We start from the raw sequence: 18,307 nt of genomic DNA, 5'->3' as shown, positions 1-18,307 counted from the left end.
TTCCTTTGATTTGTGTTTATAAATAAGGATTAATCTACAGTTACAGTACACACAAAATCCCACTGTAATCTTTTGTACCTATACTGCGCCTTGATACTCCTGCACATCACAAAGGGGAGATGGATTTCAGCACCTCTTCTTTTTCTTCTTCTATTGTTTAATAGGGGTGATGGTCTGACTCAACTCAACTGATCTGAAAAAAGTCAGAACCATCCAATTAAGTGTTTCACACTGTAAACCAACAATTTAATGTAATGAATTTAATATAAACCCCCACTCTAAATGAGTTAAATATAAACCACACTCTAAATAAGTTTAATATAAACTTCCACTCTAAATGAATTTAATATAAACCCCAACTCTGAATGAATTATATATAAACTTCCACTCTGGATGAGTTTATTATAAATCCCCACTCTGGATGAGATTATCTATCGCAGTGCATTATGGGGGATTTTTTGTGAGGTAAGTGGACTGGCCCTTTAAGAGCGGTTCGGCTGTAAACACACGCAGCAGGCCAGCTCAGCGCTGATGACATCATAGTAGTAATAATAAGAGTAATAATATTCATGACACTGTAAGAAATGTTTACTATAAAATCTCCTGTTATTGAGCTGAACAGCGCGCGCCCCATCGCAGTCTGAACGTGATTGATTATCAGCTTGCATCATCAGCTCGGTCCGGTCGCCCAAGCCCCGCCCACCCCCGCGATTATGCGACGCTATTGGTTGCTATAGATAGCAGCTGCTCGCGCTGTGCACTGATTGGCGGGAGCGCGCTGGTCAATTACGTCATGCTTTGATCCCCAAACAGCGCGCGATGGCGCGGCGGAACGGCTGATCGGCGGCGCGAGGAGCGGTCAGCCCGGAGCAGCAATGAAGGTACCGTCTCCCCGCGCGCTCTGTTACACACCCGAACCCACCCGTACCGCCTAGACCCTCCACAACCCGAACCCCCTCCCCTCAGCCCCCGGCAGAACCGCGCTGCAGCGGCCAGGAGGGGGGCTCAGTCCGGCCTGCTTAATGGCGGTTCTGCTGCTGTTCTGTTGTGATGGGTTTTGCTCAGGGTTGTGCTTAGTTGGGGTGTATTGGATTGGGTTGTGTTGATTGGGGTTAAATTGTGTTGGGCTGGGTTGGGTTGTGCTCAGTGGTGTGTGTTAAGTTGGGTTGAGTTGTGATGGGTTTTCCTCAGTGGTGTGTGTTGAGTTGGGATTAGTTGTGTTGGGTTGTGCTCAGTAAGGTTGAGTTGTCATGGCTTGTGCTCAGTGGTGATGTGTTGGGTTGTGCAGAGTGGGTTTAAGTTGCAATGCGTTGCGCTTACTGGGGTTGAGTTGTGTTTGGGTAAGTTGTGCTCAGTGGGGTTGGGTTGGGTTGTGCTCAGTAGGGTTGGGTTTGGTTGTGGTCTGTGAGGTTTGTTTTGCTCTGCAGGGTTATGTTGGGTTTGGTTGTGCCCAGTGAGGTTATGTTCAGGGGGTTGAATTGTATTGGTTGAGTTGTCTTTTGCTCAGTGGGTTGAGTTTGGATTACATTAGGGATGCACCAAAATGAAGCATTTTTCTGAAGGATTAGTACTGAACATGGGTGTTTCCAGGTGTTAATTACTTTTAATACTATTTACCAATACAAAGTTGTATGTGTAGTCTAAATGATGTTACAAGTGTTAATGTATAGTCTTCCAAAGAAAACACTGTAACATATCTTCAACAAAGAGCAGTACATTTTCTGTAGCAGTATTATTCTAATCATACATTTACATCAGCAATGCTCTCCTAATCATACATTTGCTTCAGTAGAGTATTCTAAAAAAAAAAGTGTGTAAATCTGCAGCCATTGCTGAAATGCAATATGAAGTAAAGTAATTTAGAAATTGTTAAAAATAAGTTGTTGGCATTTTCACTTATTTGACAGAAAGTGCTTTTGGTTGAGTGTTAGTGATAAGTGAAACTGGGTGGGGGGATGCTGTGTGGTGTTTGGGTTGGGTGGTGCTGGGATGATGCTGTGTGGTGTTTGGGTCGGGTGATGCTGTGTGGTGTTTGGGTTGGGTGGTGTACACACACACACACACACTAATGGTTACATGCAATAGATCAGACAAGCACTCTGCCTGATTATGCCCCTCCCCCTGTCTCAGGCGGGGGCGTCGTCCATGTGGGCGTCGTGCTGCGGGTTGCTAAATGAGGTGATTGGTACCGGGTCGGTGCGCGGGCAGCAGCCGGGGTTTGGTGGAGCTGCCGGACCTTTCCGCTTCGCACCGAGTGCCGGGTACTCCACCTACCCCCCGACCCCCAGCCCAACCGCAGCCAACGCTGCCGCCGGCCTGGTGTGTAAAGCCTGTGGACTTGCCTTCTCCGTCTTCAGACGCAAGGTAGGACCAACTGATCAATAATCACTGCTCATCATTGGCCACTTTATTAGAAAAACCTAACCTTGTGTATCCATTCACTGACCCGATACCTTAGTGTTTACACTGATGCACTGATTGCCTCTTCCCTCTCTTTCTCTCAGCATGTGTGTTCGGACTGTAAGAAGAGTTTCTGCTCACTGTGCTCAGTGCTGCAGGAAAACCTGCGCCGTTGTGTTACCTGTCACCTGCTGTGGGGAACAGCGTTCCAGCGGCGGCGTTTGATGCGTCTGCGTGTGAAGGACCTGCGGCAGTACCTACGTCTGCGCAACATCAGCACCGACACCTGCAGGGAGAAGGAGGACCTGGTGGAGCTGGTGCTCAGACATCTGGGGGCGGAGCTTCAGCTACCAGAGGACCAGGAGGACCAGGAGGATCAGGAGGAAGAGGAGGAAGAGGAGGAAGAGGAGGAGGTGGCATCAGACAGCCTGCACCTAGCCCCGCCCACAGACCTTTCCTCACCCCCTGCAGCACGCTCCACCTCTCAGCAGTCTGTCTCTGCACTTTCAGTCTCCGCCTCTCAGGGAGAAACACCCAGTCCCAGCAACAGCTCAGGAACCAGCCAGGTACACAACTACATACACACTCTATTACATACACATAAACATACATACTGCCTACAGAAGTTTAGCCTCACCCACTCATTATATCCACTAAATGTTGCACAATAGTTTAAGGTTTGTGTGTGTGTTCAGGAACAGGGCGACAGTGCGTCTGTCTCTTTGCTGACCCTGGAACCCAGTGAACGTTTACTAGAGGTGAGTAAACCCAGTAACAGTAAACTGTGGTGAATTCTCTTTAACACTTTTTAACGTATGTTTGTGTTTTTGTGTATGTGTGCGTGTTTGTGCATGCATGTGTACAGTCCAGTCCGGTGGTGCAGCGGCGGGCGCGGGCGTCTCTCTCTGACCTGGCGCGGGAGGAGGATATCGAGGTGCTGACGGTTCGGCAGCTAAAGGAAATCCTGGCGCGGAACTTTGTAAATTTCTCGGGATGCTGTGAGAAGTGGGAACTGGTGGAGCGAGTTCACCGACTTTACCGAGAGAGCCAGATCAACCGCATCTCCCGTCAGTTCACCCTGTCGCCTCCCACCTACTACACACCCACTACAATATACACCCCCCACCACTACCCACTACACTATACATCCACCACTCACCCACCACCCAGTGTGTTTGACTTGATCAGTGTGTTTTATTACTGTGATCAGTGTTGTATTTAATCTGTTTCTTCATTTTCTCTTTTTTTTCTTTGCAGTAGAAAATGTTAGCAGCAGCAGCAGCATCACAGCAGGTAATAATCATAATGTTTTTAAAGAATTACTCTGATTATATCACAGTACTGACCTACACCAGTCACAGCACATTTAGTTCTTCAGTGTTGGCGTTGAAGTTACAAGACTAATGCCGCTACTGAGAACTTTCCAATCCACCTTAAATGGTACAGTAGTAAAGTAAAGGTGCTCTCTCACTGCACACAGTAGCTGTATGCTGACCCCTATTGGATTCAATTGTTTCTCCAGAAGCAGAGAAGTTTGGCGCTGCCACAGAAAGCATTTCCGCATCCATAACTACAGTTATGCTACTTCTCACCCAGTCAAAGTTCAACGTGGTTCAACTTTGACCTCGCGTTGACCGGTAACGTGGCAGAAAACGTCACGTGAAGGAAAAAAAAAAAAAACATTCTCGAATGAGTAATATTAATGATTAGTGAATAACATGTCACGTGTTTTTAAGAAAATTCCGCCTATTATCTCCTGGCGATGATCGGCGTCAACAGCAGCTTAACGCAACCACAACTGGCCAGCGTACAGCAGAGCGGAAAGCAGCGTGGCATACCATGTGCAATGTGCAATCACCCTTCAGACGCCAGAATGCATTGCACTATTTAAGGTGAAAAAGAAAGTTTGGAAGAAACTCACAATCACGATTTTTTTACAGATTGCCAAAACTAGGCCTCTGAAAGTAAACTGGGTGTGGTTAGGGGTGTGACTTATTTTATGGACACACCCATAGCCCAACACTGAGCCAGTCTGGGGTATTCAGGCTAAATGGTGTGACTTGTTAGTATTTTTCTCGTTAAATGTTCGGATTAATCTAAGAATAGTGGAACTGTTACATCTGGGGTGGGGTTCTGAGTCCTGCTCCGCCTCCTCTCTCACTGCAGTTGTGGCGTATCCTCATCCAATATGCGACGGAGAAGCAGCAGGTAAGAACACCTGTCCTGCCGCAGTGCATGCTGGGAGTGCTCTTTTCTTTTTATTCTCTTTACATTCACCTGCATCGTGTTACATCATCAGTCTGTTATAATTCATCCTGAGCTTAATGAAGTTCATAAACTTCATCATTCATCCTAATACCCCCCTCCTCTTACCCACACACGCTACCTTTAATATGGAAATTAGCTCGGTTCTGATTACATTGATGTATGGCAAGGGGTGCGGCTTAATGGCAGAAGGTTGATGGGGGCACTGCTAGAAAACTCCCATTGTTAGAAAGACCTCCTTAAACAACATTTTCATACTTTTCTGTTTATTCATCTCCACCCATTAAGCCTATTGCAGTCTAATCCCGCTCATTTAGCCTTGTCTAGAACTTTGTCCATAAGGGGGCAAATGGTATTATGATTCTGTATGGTGGGAAGGGGGTGGGCAGCATCATTGGTTAATATTATTTGGTACCACCAATTGGTTCATGGTGATGTCAGCAGAGATGTTTTGGTGGTGGGGAGTGCTTTAAATTAAATGGTTTGGTGTTAATAATGTGTGTGTGTGTGTGTGTGTGTGTTTTTAGACGCCGTTGCCGTGGCACCGCTGGGTGCAGTGGATGAGAACCTGTGCCGGATCTGTATGGACGCTGTGATCGACTGTGTGCTGCTGGAGTGCGGTCACATGGTTACCTGCACCAAGTGCGGCAAGAGAATGAACGAGTGTCCGATCTGTCGGCAGTACGTCGTCAGAGCCGTGCACGTCTTCAAATCTTAACACACACACTCTCAGCTCCGGACTGCGAGGATCAGCAAAATACTCTACAGTACTACTGCTGGACAGTGCGCCTCTGATGATCAGACTCCAAACACGTTCTCTGTTCCCGTCACCAGACCCCAACCCCAGCGAGTGTGTGTGTGTGTGAGAGACCCAGAGCACTCTAGTGTGCGAGACCTGGGGCACGCAAGTGTATGTGAGTGTGTGTGACATGGGGAGCTCGAGTGTGTGTGAGCTGGGGTGCGCTAGTGTATTTGTGTGTGTGACGCAGGCGCACAAGTGTAAGTGAGTGTGTGACCCAGGGTGCATATGAGTGTATGCAAGTGTGTGTGACCTGGGGTGCACGAGTGTGTGTGAGCCAGGTTGGCTTGGTCTAGTCATTAATAAAGAGTCTGAGATGATTTATGTTTATGTGCAATATTAGAAAATAAACGGAGCGTGAGCTAACAACGCTAATCACCCACAGCAGGACTGTCGCTGTACCTTACAGAGGTGCCAAACATGGATCGAAGCTTAGTGAACTGTGCGTCAGGCTGATCTGAGTTCTCTCCACTGTGTTGTTTTCTACATCATTGCTCAGTGCTTTAAAACCCTCAGCGGTATAACAGTTTCAGCACACCTGCACCAGGTAACTGAAGATTTCTCCACTTCCTGTTCAGCATTACACCTGAACTCCGCAACAGGGAGCCAGAAAGTCTTTGTTCCATACAGCCAGAAATGTTCATTATTATTGAGTTAATTCATTATTAAATTAATCGTTAAAGTTTAAATTTACTGAATGGTTGCCAGTATCGCTACTACACCCCCCCCCCCCCTTTCTTAACTGACTAGGCCCCCTTTTTATTAATGGACTGCGCCCTCCATTTATTAATGGACTGTACCATCCCACTTCACCCCTATTTATTAATGGACTAGGCCCTCTGTTTATTAACAGACTGTACCACACCCAACTCATATGTTTGTTAACGAACTAGGCCCTCCGTTTATTAATGGACTGTACCCCATTTATTTTAGAGTTTTAATATGCTAATTTGCTAATCTGTATTTTATTTCCCTGTGAATGTTTTTGATATTAATATTTTTCCAGCGTTGTATTGAGTAACTCTGTACGCTGTATCTGTTGTCTGTGTTATAGAGCTGATCTAAATCTAACTGTACAGTAAATCTTCACTTTTTTTATAAAACATGGATGTGTGTGACTTATTTATATATATTTATTCTTTCAAATCCTTAATGTAAACGATTACCCTGCGATCACACAGAATTATAACCTGAAGCAATTGAAAATCTTAATCTAATATTAGCTTTTTTGATTTAGTTGAGACTAAATTTTAATATGTGGACCAAAAAATATTGTCTACATTTGATTGTGACTCATTTAAGAGTTTAACGCAGTATAATTACTATTCTGCCTCGGTATCAAATAATGTATTAATGAATTCATAAAATTCAAGTTCTGTTATCACAGAAAACACAGTAACTCTAATGCAGAAAATAATGCTGTTTATATAGCATATATCTTTAACTCTATATATCTTTGACAAATATATCTTTGACTCGATTGAGCGAGTCAAAGATCCGAATCATTTCAGGATTCGGATCACTAAGCACAGAGCGGCTCTGTGCAGCAGCGGCTACAGGCTCAGAGAGGCTCGATTCTGCTTCAATATGATTGGCTGTCCGGCCTGTAGCTCTTCCCCCGCTGTGTGCTGATAGGCTGAGACCCGTGACTCATCTCCCTTACTGACCGCTGATTGGTTGCGGGGCGGAGTGAGCAGAAGCTGGTGGTGGAGAGCGCAGCCATCTTGTTGTGTTTTGGGCCGATCTGGAGCTGCGGAGAAAACCTACAAACACCCACCCTAAACACCCACCTAACAAACACCCTCCTAACACCTGCACCAACAAACACCCACTCCATTTGCAGGCGGTACCAGCGGAACCGGACTCGCGGTGTTCCGGGGAGCTCCAGGCGTCAGGCGGAGGGCCCTCTCTCCGCGGCCGCTTCTGTCCTCCGGAGCCGCGGTATGAGCGCTAGATGTGGGGGAAGGCGCGCTGCACCGCCCCGCTGCTGCTCATCGCGCTGCTGGGCGCCATCAACACGGACCCGCCGGGCACAGGTCAGTCAACCTGGCAGTGGCAGGCAGGCAGGCCGCTCCGCCGATCCAAGGGGACAGAGCAGCGTTAGACCCTTAACAGCGCAGACAGACGGGCTGTAACTGAGTGATCGGCCCTGCAGGAGCCAGTCCCCCATAAACACTGCATGCTAGTAACGGTAGCGCACTGTACTATAATCCACTGTGCAACAGTGCACTGTACTATAATGCACTGTGCTACAATGCACTGTACTATAATTCACTGCACTGTATTTCACTGCGCTATACTGCACTGTACTATAAAGCACTGCTATATAATGTGTACAGAACTATAATGTACCTTTCTATACTGGATTGTACTATAATGCACTGTACTATAACGTACTGTACTAAAATGCACTATACTATAGTGTACTGTACTTTAATGCACTGCGCTATAATGTACAGTACTACAATGTACTGTGCTATAATGTACCGTACTAGAATGCCTTGCACCATAATGCTGTGCGCAATAATACACTGTACTATAATGTACTGTGCCATAACATATAGTACTATAATGCACCGCACCATAATGCACTACGCTATAATGCACTGTACTATAATCTACAGTACTGTGATGCACTACTGCGATATACGTACTATAATGCAGTACAATATATTGTACTCTACTATTATGTATTGTGCTATAGCACACTATAATGCACTGTTATAACGTCTGGTTTTATAATACACTGTGCTATAATTACTGTACTGTAGTATGTGCTATCATAAAGATTGTCAACCTGTTTTAATGTATTGTAAACTCATTGATGAACCACGTCATAATATTTAAAAAATATATACTCATTACTTTTCATAACCATGGATTGTTCATTAATTAAAAACGAGGCAAAATGTTTAGTTAGTCATGAATCCGAATTTAGGTCATTTTGCCTGGCACTGAATTCTGTCGCAATATATTTTATCCAAACATATAATAGCGAATCTTACTGCACTGCAGTAAGCTGTCTTAGTTCTGCATGATACAAAAAAAAATAAATTGCAATATATTTTGTGATACATATTATAGTAATAAGTAATACCAGATTTTACCATGTTTTACAAGAAGTCATGATGGTAATCTAATAGTAGTGCTAAAATTATATAAAATTGCATGCTGTATAATATCTGGTCATGTGATATCACTAGTGCTGAATGGTAATGTGAAGAAGCAGTGGTCAGTTTGTTTATATAGGGTGGATTGTGTATTTAGCATTTGAGTCTGTGTGACTATAAGGTCAGAGTGTGAAGCAATTCATGCACTGTTATTCACTTCAGTCATTTTTTAAACATTTTCTAATCACTTTATTAATGTGATTCTCTTTCATAATAAACCCCTACATTTTATATTTTCGATATTTTAGTTGGAATGTTACTTATTTCTGTTTCTCCAGATCACATTATCAGATCACGTCAGTTAAAAATCCAGCAACTTTAGTCTCAATCACTATTGAGTGTGTGTTTGAGAAGGAGTGTAACAGGTGTGTGTGTGTGTGTGTGTGTGTATGTGTGTGTGGAGGTCAGGTGGGCGGTGTTAGTGTCTGCTGCATCTCTAAATCTGACGCCTCTAATCCCCCCCTACACACACACCAACACACAACCTCCACTGCAACCACACCACTACAACCAGAACCACACCACTACAACCATGATTAAAATATAGCACTGCTGAGGTGAATGTATAATTATAATAACACTGCTGAAGTAAATGTAAAATTAGAAGACAGCTCTACCCACTCTGATCATATCGTAATTGATCAATTAAGCCGAAAATTAGCATAATTAAACCATGGGTGGGGTTTCCACCAGTGCTGATGAATCTGTGTGGTCTGGTTCTGTTGGTGATTTATGGGTCAAACTACACAGCAGAACTCTGCATCACCCAGGAGATTTAGGACTCAGACTGGCGTGTGGTCAGTTACACAGGTGGTGAGGTCGCTAGGATCATTAATTACACCGCACACAGCCTGCTGCCAATCCCCCTCCCCCCACAAGCCTAATCCACCACACCACATGCCAACTCCTGTACTTTTACACTGAATTAATCACTGGTTTAACAATCTAATCTATATCCGATCCAGTCTGAGACCTGAAAATGTAGGGACTGAGCTGGTAGTCACTAGAAGTGTGGTCAGTGGCAGCATGGTTACTAATTGTGTAGGCAATAGTGGTGTGGTCATTAATGGCGTAGTAAGAGGTGGTGTGCAACGGTGTGGTCAGTAGCGTGTAGTAGTGTGTGGTCAGTGGCACCTTGGTCAGTAATGGTGTGGCCAATAGTGGTATAGTCAATAAGGTCAGTAATGATGTGGTCAGTGACGGTGTGACCAGTAAGGTCAGTAATGACGGGGTCAGTGGCGGTGTGGTCAGTAACTGTGTGGTCAGTGTCAGCGTGGTGAGTAGTGGTGTGTGATCAGTGGCTGTCTGCTTAGTAACTGTTTGGTCAGTAACTGAGTGGTCAGGAACTTTTTGAGTAGTGGTGTGATCAGTACTGGTGTGTTCAGTGGTTCATGTGGTCATTAATGGTGTGGTTACTAATAGTTTGGTCAGTAACTATTTGATCAGTAAATGTTTGGTCAGTATTTGTGTGGTCAGTGGTGGTGTAGTCAGTGGTGGTCTGCTTAGTTACTGTTTGGTCATTATTGTGGTCAGTACCAGTGTTGTCAGTAATGATGTGGTTAGTATTGTGGTCAGTAACTGTGTGGTGTTCTCTCCGCAGGCCGGCGGTTAGCTGTGGCCCGGCTGCTCTCAGGTAAGAGTCAATGGTTCTGATCCGATATTTAATCCAATCAGAGAAATATCAGACTCCTTTTATTTTAAAAAGTTTGCATTACAATACTGTTTGTTTAGGGCTGGACAGTAATTCAATGTCATTACATATAGCAATAGAAAATGTTAAAATATTAACAAAAGCGATTATTAAGCAGCTCTACAATATTTTAGTGTATCTTATTTACACTGACCAACGTTCATAACACGGTCATTACACAAAGCTGGTGTGATCCTAAATCTGATCTAGAATCATCTGAAGGCTGTTTTTAGCTTATATAGTTTTTTTTGGTGAATATTATTTTCAGATTCAGATGTAAGTTCAGAGATGTGGGAGTAAAGGGGGCAATTATGTATGAGGTGTGTTGTAAATGTGTATATATGAGGTGTGTGTGTTTGTGTGTGTGTGTGTTTATAGAGCAGCGCTGTAATGCAGGGCAGTTTGCGTGTCGCAGTGGGAAGATGCAGTGTATCCCACTGGAGTGGCAGTGCGACGGCTGGACTGCCTGCGAGGACAAAAGCGATGAACTTGACTGTCCACGTATGTACATACACACACACACATTTACATATACACACACACACACATATTCTCTCTCACACACATATAGCTCAACATCCCCAGTGTAATGTTATTAGAATACAAGAAGGTGCTAATGCTTCTTGACCGTTTTCCCACAGCGATGAAGGAGGCACGCTATCGCTATGGAAACACCTTTGACCAGACGGAGGAAGTAATGGGGGTGGCACAGCCGGTGCGCTTCAACAGTAAGTACTGTAGGGGGCGCTACACTGGTCAGCCACTGTTTAAAAGCAGTTCAGACTCAGTGTGTAACAGTGTATATTAATGTGTAACAGGGTGTGTAACAGTGTATATTAATGTGCAACAGTGTATATTAGTGTGTAACGTGGTGTGTAACAGTGTAAATCAGTGTATAACATTGTATATTCGTGTGTAACAATATATATTAATGTGTAACAGAGTATATTAGTGCGTAACAGTGTATATATTAGTGTGTAACGGGGTGTTTAATGGTGTGTGACCTGTAGAGAAGTGCCCGAGCGGGTGGCATCACTATGAGAAGACGGCGAGCTGTTATAAAGTGTACCTGAGGAAGGAGAATTACTGGCAGGCGGTGGACACGTGCCAGCGGGTGAACGGATCTCTCGCCACCTTCGTCACCAATGAGGAGCTGCAGTTCATCCTGAGGATCGAGGTCGACTTCGACGAGAATGTGTGCGAACGCAAAGACCAGTGCAAGTGAGACCATAAGCCCCGCCCCCACTACCTGTTTGTGTTATAATACGTACACAACAAGAAGGCATAATATTATGACCACCTCCTTACTCACTGTTCATATAGTTCATTCTGTAGTTCTGTATCTGTTTTTCTGTATACTTTATTATTATCCTCCTTTTACCCTGTTCTTCAATATTCAGGACCCACAGGAAAGAGCACCACAGAGCAGCTATTATTATTTAGGAGATGGGTTGTTATTCTCAGCACTGCAGTGATTAGCACTGATTATCGTGGTGTGGTGGTGGTGGTGTATAAGGTGTTAGTCTGTTTTGTGCTTGTACAAGTAGAATTTTTAAGCACCTCAATGTCTCTGCTGTACTGAGACAACTTATACATACATCATAAAGATATGCTGGATCAGTGTATAATAATAATAATAATGTGTGTGTGTGTGTTTGCAGTTTCTGGGTGGGATATCAGTACGTCATCACTAATCAGAGTCACTCTCTGGAGGGCCGATGGGAGGTGGCCTATAAAGGTGGGTGAGGATGAGCTCAGATTAATACCAGATCCTCAGTAGCATCTCTTTCATCATTTCAGCTTTACCTGATGAGTAATAGACAGTTGAATTACACTGCTTATATTTCTCACCTTCGGTTGTTGTGATATATATATATAATATAATATAATTTAATTACAGTTTAAAACCCACAGAAACACAGAGCCAACAATTTCCACATCAGTACATCACTATCTCAGTACATCAATACTGACACACTTCTGATAAATGATCAGGTTCTGTAATGTTGTAAATACTACAGACTTGACCTGATTATTGGGTCTCTCTCCCACACACAGGTTCTCTGCAGGTGTTCCTCCCCCCAGAGGGTCTGACGGGTTTCGCGGAGGTCGGCTCCACACAGGAGAGCGTGTTTTGCGCTCAACTTCAACGGTTCCAGAACAAGAACATCAACGAACACGGACTGCACAGCTGGCATGCAGAGAACTGCTACCAACAATACCCCTTCCTCTGCAAGAGGAGTACGTACACACCTACACTAACTCACTATGCACACACGACACCGTCTATTGCCCTCTAATGCACCTTCCATTACCCTCTACTGCACCTTCCATTACACTCCCCTGTACCGTTTATTACCCTCCACTGCACCAACCATTGCCCTCTATTGCACCGTCCATTGCCCTTCACTGTACTGTTCATTACCCTCCACTGCACCGTGCATTACCCTCCTCTGCACCCTCTATTATTCCCTGTCCATTATCCTGCACTGCACCATCCATTACCCTCCACTGCACTGTTCATTACCCTCCATTGCACTGTCCCTTATCCTCCACTGCATCGTCCATTACCCTCCACTGCACCGTCCATTACCCTCCACTGCACCGTCCATTACCCTCCACTGCACCGTCCATTACCCTCCACTGCACCCTCTGTTATTTCCTGTCCATTATCCTCCACTGCACCATCCATTACTCTGCACTGCATTGTTCATTACCCTCCATTGCACTGTTCATTACCCTCCATTGCATTGTCCTCCACAGCACCATCCTTTAACTTCCACAGCACTGTCCATTACCCTCCACTGCACCGTTCATTACCCTCCATTGCCTCCCGCTGCACGGTCCATTACCCTCCACTGCACCATGTATTAACTATAACCCTATTACCCTCCACAGCGTTGTTTAATGTGTGTGTGTGTGTGTGTGTCTGTGTCTGTGTGTGCGCGTGCAGGACAGACGTGTGTGGATATTAAGGATAACGTGGTGAGTGAGGGGTACTACTTTACGCCTAAAGGAGATGATCCATGTCTGAGCTGCACCTGCCATGATGGAGAGCCGGAGATGTGTGTGGCGGCTCTGTGCGACCGGCCACAGGGATGCACACACTTTCGCAAAGACCCCAAAGAGTGCTGCAAGTTTACCTGCCTTGACCCAGGTACACACACACTGTGTCTAAAGCTGTAATGTTTACATGTGGCCACTAGATGGAGCTCTTAGTGTGTACTACTAAAGCACTGTTCAATGCATTTGCAGTGACTATTTGTACTATGTGTACGTGAATGTATATAATGATATTATATATATGTATGTGTGTGTGTGTGTATCAGATGGCAGCAGTCTGTTTGACTCCATGGCGAGTGGGATGCGTCTGATTGTCAGCTGTATCTCGTCGTTCCTAATCCTCTCGCTACTGCTCTTCATGGTGCATCGGCTGAGGCAGCGACGCCGAGAGAGGATCGAGACTCTGATTGGAGGAAACCGTGAGTACACCCTCATTAACCCTGCTGACCCCTCGCTGACGCCTCTCTGACCTTTATCAACCCCTCACTGACACTCATTAATGCCTCTCTGACCCCAGTTAACCCCTCATTAACCCCCTTAACCCTCACTGACCCTTATTAATGCCCCTCTGACCCCTGTGAACCCCTCAATGACCCCACATTAACGCATCACTAACTCCCTCTTTACTGATCCCATAACCCTTTACTGACACCCCCCATTTAACCCCACACTGACCCCTTACTAACCCCGTTAACCCATTGCTGACCCCCGTTAACCCCCTCACTGACCCCAGCTAACTTCTCATTGACCACCCCCCCATTGAATCTCTCACTAAGCCCCACACTGATCCACCCCCATTAACCCCTCACTGACCCACCCACATTAACCACTTAATGAAGGGTACCTGGAAGTATTAGTACTCGGTAATTCACGCCCAGGTCTTTGTCATGTTCTGGTTTAAGTAGTGTTATTGATGTGGTCTGTTTGTGGTTCTGTGCTGCAGTGCATCACTTTAATTTGGGTCGACGTGTGGCGGGTTTTGATTACGGTCCGGACGCGTTTGGGACAGGACTGACGCCACTTCACCTGTCGGACGATGGAGAGGGTGGGGCTTTTCATTTCCAGGAGCCGCCGCCTCCTTACGCTGCATACAAATACCCAGACATCCAGCACCCAGATGACCCGCCCCCTCCGTATGAGGCGTCAATAAACCCAGACAGCATCCTCTACGTGGATCTCTGTAAGTTCAGCAGGAGGGGTGGGGCTTATTTTATATCATAAAGGGGTTAATTATCATACAGGGAGCAGTCAGAGTAATAGGGACAGGAGCTTTGTTACATTGAGAGGAGTTTAGGTACAGATCTGTATCTTCATTTTTTCTCACTTTCTATTTCTCTCCCTCCCTCTCTCTCTCACTTTCTCTCTCTTTCTATCAGCCCGGACCGGATTGAACCTATCCTCCCCCCAGATGGTTGGAGATGTGAGCGGTCTCTGCAGGCCTCTCCCAGTCCCGCCCCCAGCTCCGCCTCCGAGACCAGAACATGCCCTCGAGCAAAGAGCGGAATCCATTGACAGCAGCACCCTGCTGGTGGCCCCAGACACGCCCACAGAGATGCATGACATCACCCAGGGCTCCACCCATGACCCCTCCAGTCCCACCTCCCTCAGCACAGTGGTGTGAGGAGCAAGAGGGGTGGGGCTTTGGGGGCGGAGCTTGAGAACTGTATGAGTGACTGGTCTATTGACGGTGCAGGTGAAGAAAACCTGAGGGCTCAATTTAAAAACACTAAAAACTCCAACACTAGAGCATGATGGGATTAGGGAGGGGCGGGAGGCGTGGCCTCCGGCTCAATTAACGGTTAGCGTGTAAATACAGTCGTACAGTCACTGCTCCTTAATTTTGAGGGTTTTTTTTCATTAGTTTTTTGTCTGAGCATGTGGCACTGCGCCCTCTGCTGGACCCCAACAGATAACGTTCTGGAGTGTGGTTCTAAACCTGGATCATTTTCTTTCCTGCTCTGTCCGGACCGACCCGAAACCACCTTGAACATCAGGCGCACCGTAAACACTAACGCTGACCCTTTTGCCTCTCGGACCCTCACCCGACCCCTGCTCTCCTACACCAGCATAGCCCCGCACCAAGGCAACCCGGTTCTGGAGCAGAGCGGTTCTGGAGCAAAGTGGTTCTGCTGCGTCTCTTTCCTCATCACTTTCTCCTCAGGTGAAGAGCACAGTGGGATTGTGGGTAGGCAGGTGGGACTGGGCTGGTAATGAATGCAGGTATGAATTTAACACTGTAGCAGTGCAGCATCACTGCAGGAACACGCCCTTCATCGCTGGAGTTCTGGATCTCCTGGACCTTTGTTTTGGATGTAGATCTTTGGAGTTTTGGATCCTGATTTTTAGGTTCTGGAGATCTGGTTCTGAATATTAGGTTCTGAAGTTTTGGTTCTGGCAGAGATCTGGAGGAATATGAAGGCTGGAACTCTAATTAGAACATGAGCTCCTTTCAGTGCATGTTCTGGATCTTTAGAAACCAAGTCAGATCAGAACCTGAGAAGTCACTGAGGGGTTCACTGTTGATGCGTGACTGCGCTGTACAAGGTTTTGCTTCAGTTTGTCTCTGTGTGTGTGTGTGTGTGTGTGTGTGTGTGTGTAGTGTGAGTGGTAGTGTGTGCGTATGTATAAATGTGTGAGTATGTGTGTGTATAAATGTGTGTGATAGTGTGTGAGTGATTGTGTGTGTGTGTGTGTGTGCGTGTGTGTGTGTGTGAGAGAGAGAGAGAGAGAGAGAGAGAGTGTGTGTGGAAAGTTGTGGGGTTGTTATGATGTTATATTACCGTGTTGGGTTATAATATTATGGGATGGTGTAAATATATTTGCACAGGTTCAGCTTCACTTTTTCTTTTTTTGGGACAAGGTTCAGATTGGGGTGGGGATTTGGTGGGGGTGGGGTTTTGACAGGGGGCGGGACTAGAGCTGTTTGTGTGCTTCTTACTTTATGTTCCTGTTTGCTACAAAACTGATTATAATGATTATTATGGGAATATTATGTGAATACTCAGTGGAGACCCTTTGGCCCCGCCCACACGCATCGTGATACTATAAACTGGATTTTTTTTTGCGAACGCTCTCAAGGGTGGAGGCTTTATGAACTGTTTTGCGTGTTCAGGTACCTGATCATTTCACCAGTCATATATTGTTCTGAGGTAGTAAAAAATTATCTAATCGTGTGGGCGGGGATACGCTGTGTTCCATTTAAACTAAACTCGGATGTTAAAAAACTCCACATAGAAAATTTCAACCTATAGTCCTATAGTTCGGATTTCATTAAGAATCCGGTGGACCTGTTTCTGCTTTGGTGGAGAAGAAGACTGTAACATGTGAAAAATATTCTGGTTAGATGTTAGCGCTGTGTATTAGTAATACAATATGTATCACAATGCAGGGATAGCTTTTCAATATATTGTGATACTGTAAGCAAGGTGATATTGCAATAGTTTGAATCAAATTTTAGGAAAAAAAACGACCGTAGTAAAGAAAAAGTAAAACACTACTACCTTGTGGTTGGAATATGAACACTACACCAAATGAACCACTTCTGACAACAGTCTTTACTAATCTGAAGTAAGGATTAAAATTATTTACTGTGTTTTTGAGAATCAATACAGCGTTGTTGAACATAATATTTCAATTTGAAATTGATTGTCCCTTAAACATCTTTAGATTCAAGAAAACTAGTAAATGAGTGTAAACTAGTGTTAAACTAAGGAAATGTTTAGAAATTGTGTAAAATTACTAGAATTCTTTAACAGGAGCTTTATCAACTGGGAAGTGACATTATTTCTAAATTCATATTCCGAGTTAAATGGAACACAGCATGGTTTGTAAAGGTGGTGCAGTCTCTTTATCAGACTGTTCATTTTTCTCCACTGTAAAAGTCTTGGCTGTTTCAGACAAAAGGAGACTAAACTGATTTGTATGAAAGGAGAAAACATGAGGTTTTTTGGACATTTTGACAATCATTTTGGAACTGTTTGGCTTTATGTGGGCTGGACTCGCGACGGCACAAAAACCTGAACCATGGATCTCCCCTCTTCCTCTCTCGACGGTTCTGTTCGCTGTCCATCACCCGTCCTCCTGTTTCACTGCCCAACCAGCACCACGGACAGTCGTCAGCTGAACATCCTGGTCCTGCCTCCTTCCGAGCAAGGGCGGGGCGGGCGGAGTCGCTAATCGAGTTTTTAAAGTTCTGTAGCTGCTGTGCATGTTTTGGCTTTTCGGGCATGTAGACTTTTATTCTGTCCAGTTTTACTCTGACCACACCTCCTATCCCCATAACCCCAATCCCCGACCCACGCCCTCAACCACAACCTCCTGCTGAAACATTAGAAGTAGATCATTCGTAGTGCAACCAGAAAACCATGTTTTGTGTAAAAATAGTACAGTTTTAATCTCCTGTTTTTTAATGTAAAATGTTTTTATTTGTTAAGTTTTGTTTAGGGGCGGGATTTACTCTGATGTAGATGTACATCTAATCAAAAGCCAAATAAAACTCCAGTGAAGCACAGTAAAGGCCACACTGAGCACATCTGAGTGTTTGATTACTATTTGATAAATATATGGCTAAAATAACACTGCTGAGGCACATTTAGTTTCTGAATAGTGCTGCTGAGGTAAATATATGGTCATAATAGCTCTCTGAGGTAAATGTTTGATTTAAGTAGGTCTACTGAAGTACACTTATCAATTGTCATCAGCTCGACTAAGGTAAATTTAATATTTTTAATGGTTCTATTTGGGCATATATTTATGACTAACACGGCATTGTTGAGGTAAATATATGATTAGAACAACATTCCTAAGGTAAAATTATCATTAGAAAAGCATTGCTGAGCTAATTTTTTTATTTAATCAGCATTCCTTAGGTAAATCCAGGATCATTAGAATATCTCTAGAATAAATTATTAGAACAGGTTA

The 18,307-nt window shown here is 44.8% G+C and overlaps 2 protein-coding genes across 5 annotated transcripts; both read left to right on the top strand.

Annotated features, from left to right (window-relative positions):
- The first annotated feature begins 441 nt into the window (after nucleotides 1–441).
- Nucleotides 442–6,567, top strand: rnf34b (ring finger protein 34b). 4 transcript variants are annotated; one of them, XM_049468778.1, is made up of 8 exons: nucleotides 443–881; nucleotides 2,131–2,364; nucleotides 2,505–2,966; nucleotides 3,078–3,158; nucleotides 3,266–3,467; nucleotides 3,658–3,693; nucleotides 4,567–4,608; nucleotides 5,193–6,567. In XM_049468778.1, the coding sequence occupies exons 1-8, from the start codon at nucleotides 876–878 to the stop codon at nucleotides 5,381–5,383; spliced, it is 1,254 nt and encodes a 417-aa protein (XP_049324735.1). In that variant the 5' UTR covers nucleotides 443–875; the 3' UTR covers nucleotides 5,384–6,567. The 4 variants fall into 4 exon arrangements, with proteins under 4 accessions (XP_049324737.1, XP_049324735.1, XP_007255057.2 ...); XM_007254995.4 differs by having other exon boundaries at nucleotides 729–881; nucleotides 3,096–3,158; XM_049468780.1 differs by lacking the exon at nucleotides 4,567–4,608 and having other exon boundaries at nucleotides 442–881.
- A 583-nt stretch (nucleotides 6,568–7,150) lies between these two features.
- On the top strand, nucleotides 7,151–17,907 carry dgcr2 (DiGeorge syndrome critical region gene 2). The gene is made up of 11 exons (XM_007254987.4): nucleotides 7,151–7,500; nucleotides 10,235–10,267; nucleotides 10,703–10,825; nucleotides 10,966–11,052; nucleotides 11,335–11,545; nucleotides 11,986–12,062; nucleotides 12,383–12,565; nucleotides 13,278–13,481; nucleotides 13,654–13,806; nucleotides 14,331–14,567; nucleotides 14,764–17,907. Exons 1-11 carry the CDS (start codon nucleotides 7,419–7,421, stop codon nucleotides 15,006–15,008), a joined length of 1,635 nt encoding a protein of 544 aa, XP_007255049.2. The 5' UTR covers nucleotides 7,151–7,418; the 3' UTR covers nucleotides 15,009–17,907.
- The last annotated feature ends 400 nt before the right edge of the window (nucleotides 17,908–18,307 follow it).

The sequence above is a fragment of the Astyanax mexicanus genome, chromosome 20, assembly GCF_023375975.1.
Source record: "Astyanax mexicanus isolate ESR-SI-001 chromosome 20, AstMex3_surface, whole genome shotgun sequence".
In the NCBI taxonomy this organism is placed as follows: Eukaryota; Metazoa; Chordata; class Actinopteri; order Characiformes; family Acestrorhamphidae; genus Astyanax; species Astyanax mexicanus.
This window is presented reverse-complemented; position numbering and strand designations above follow the sequence as displayed.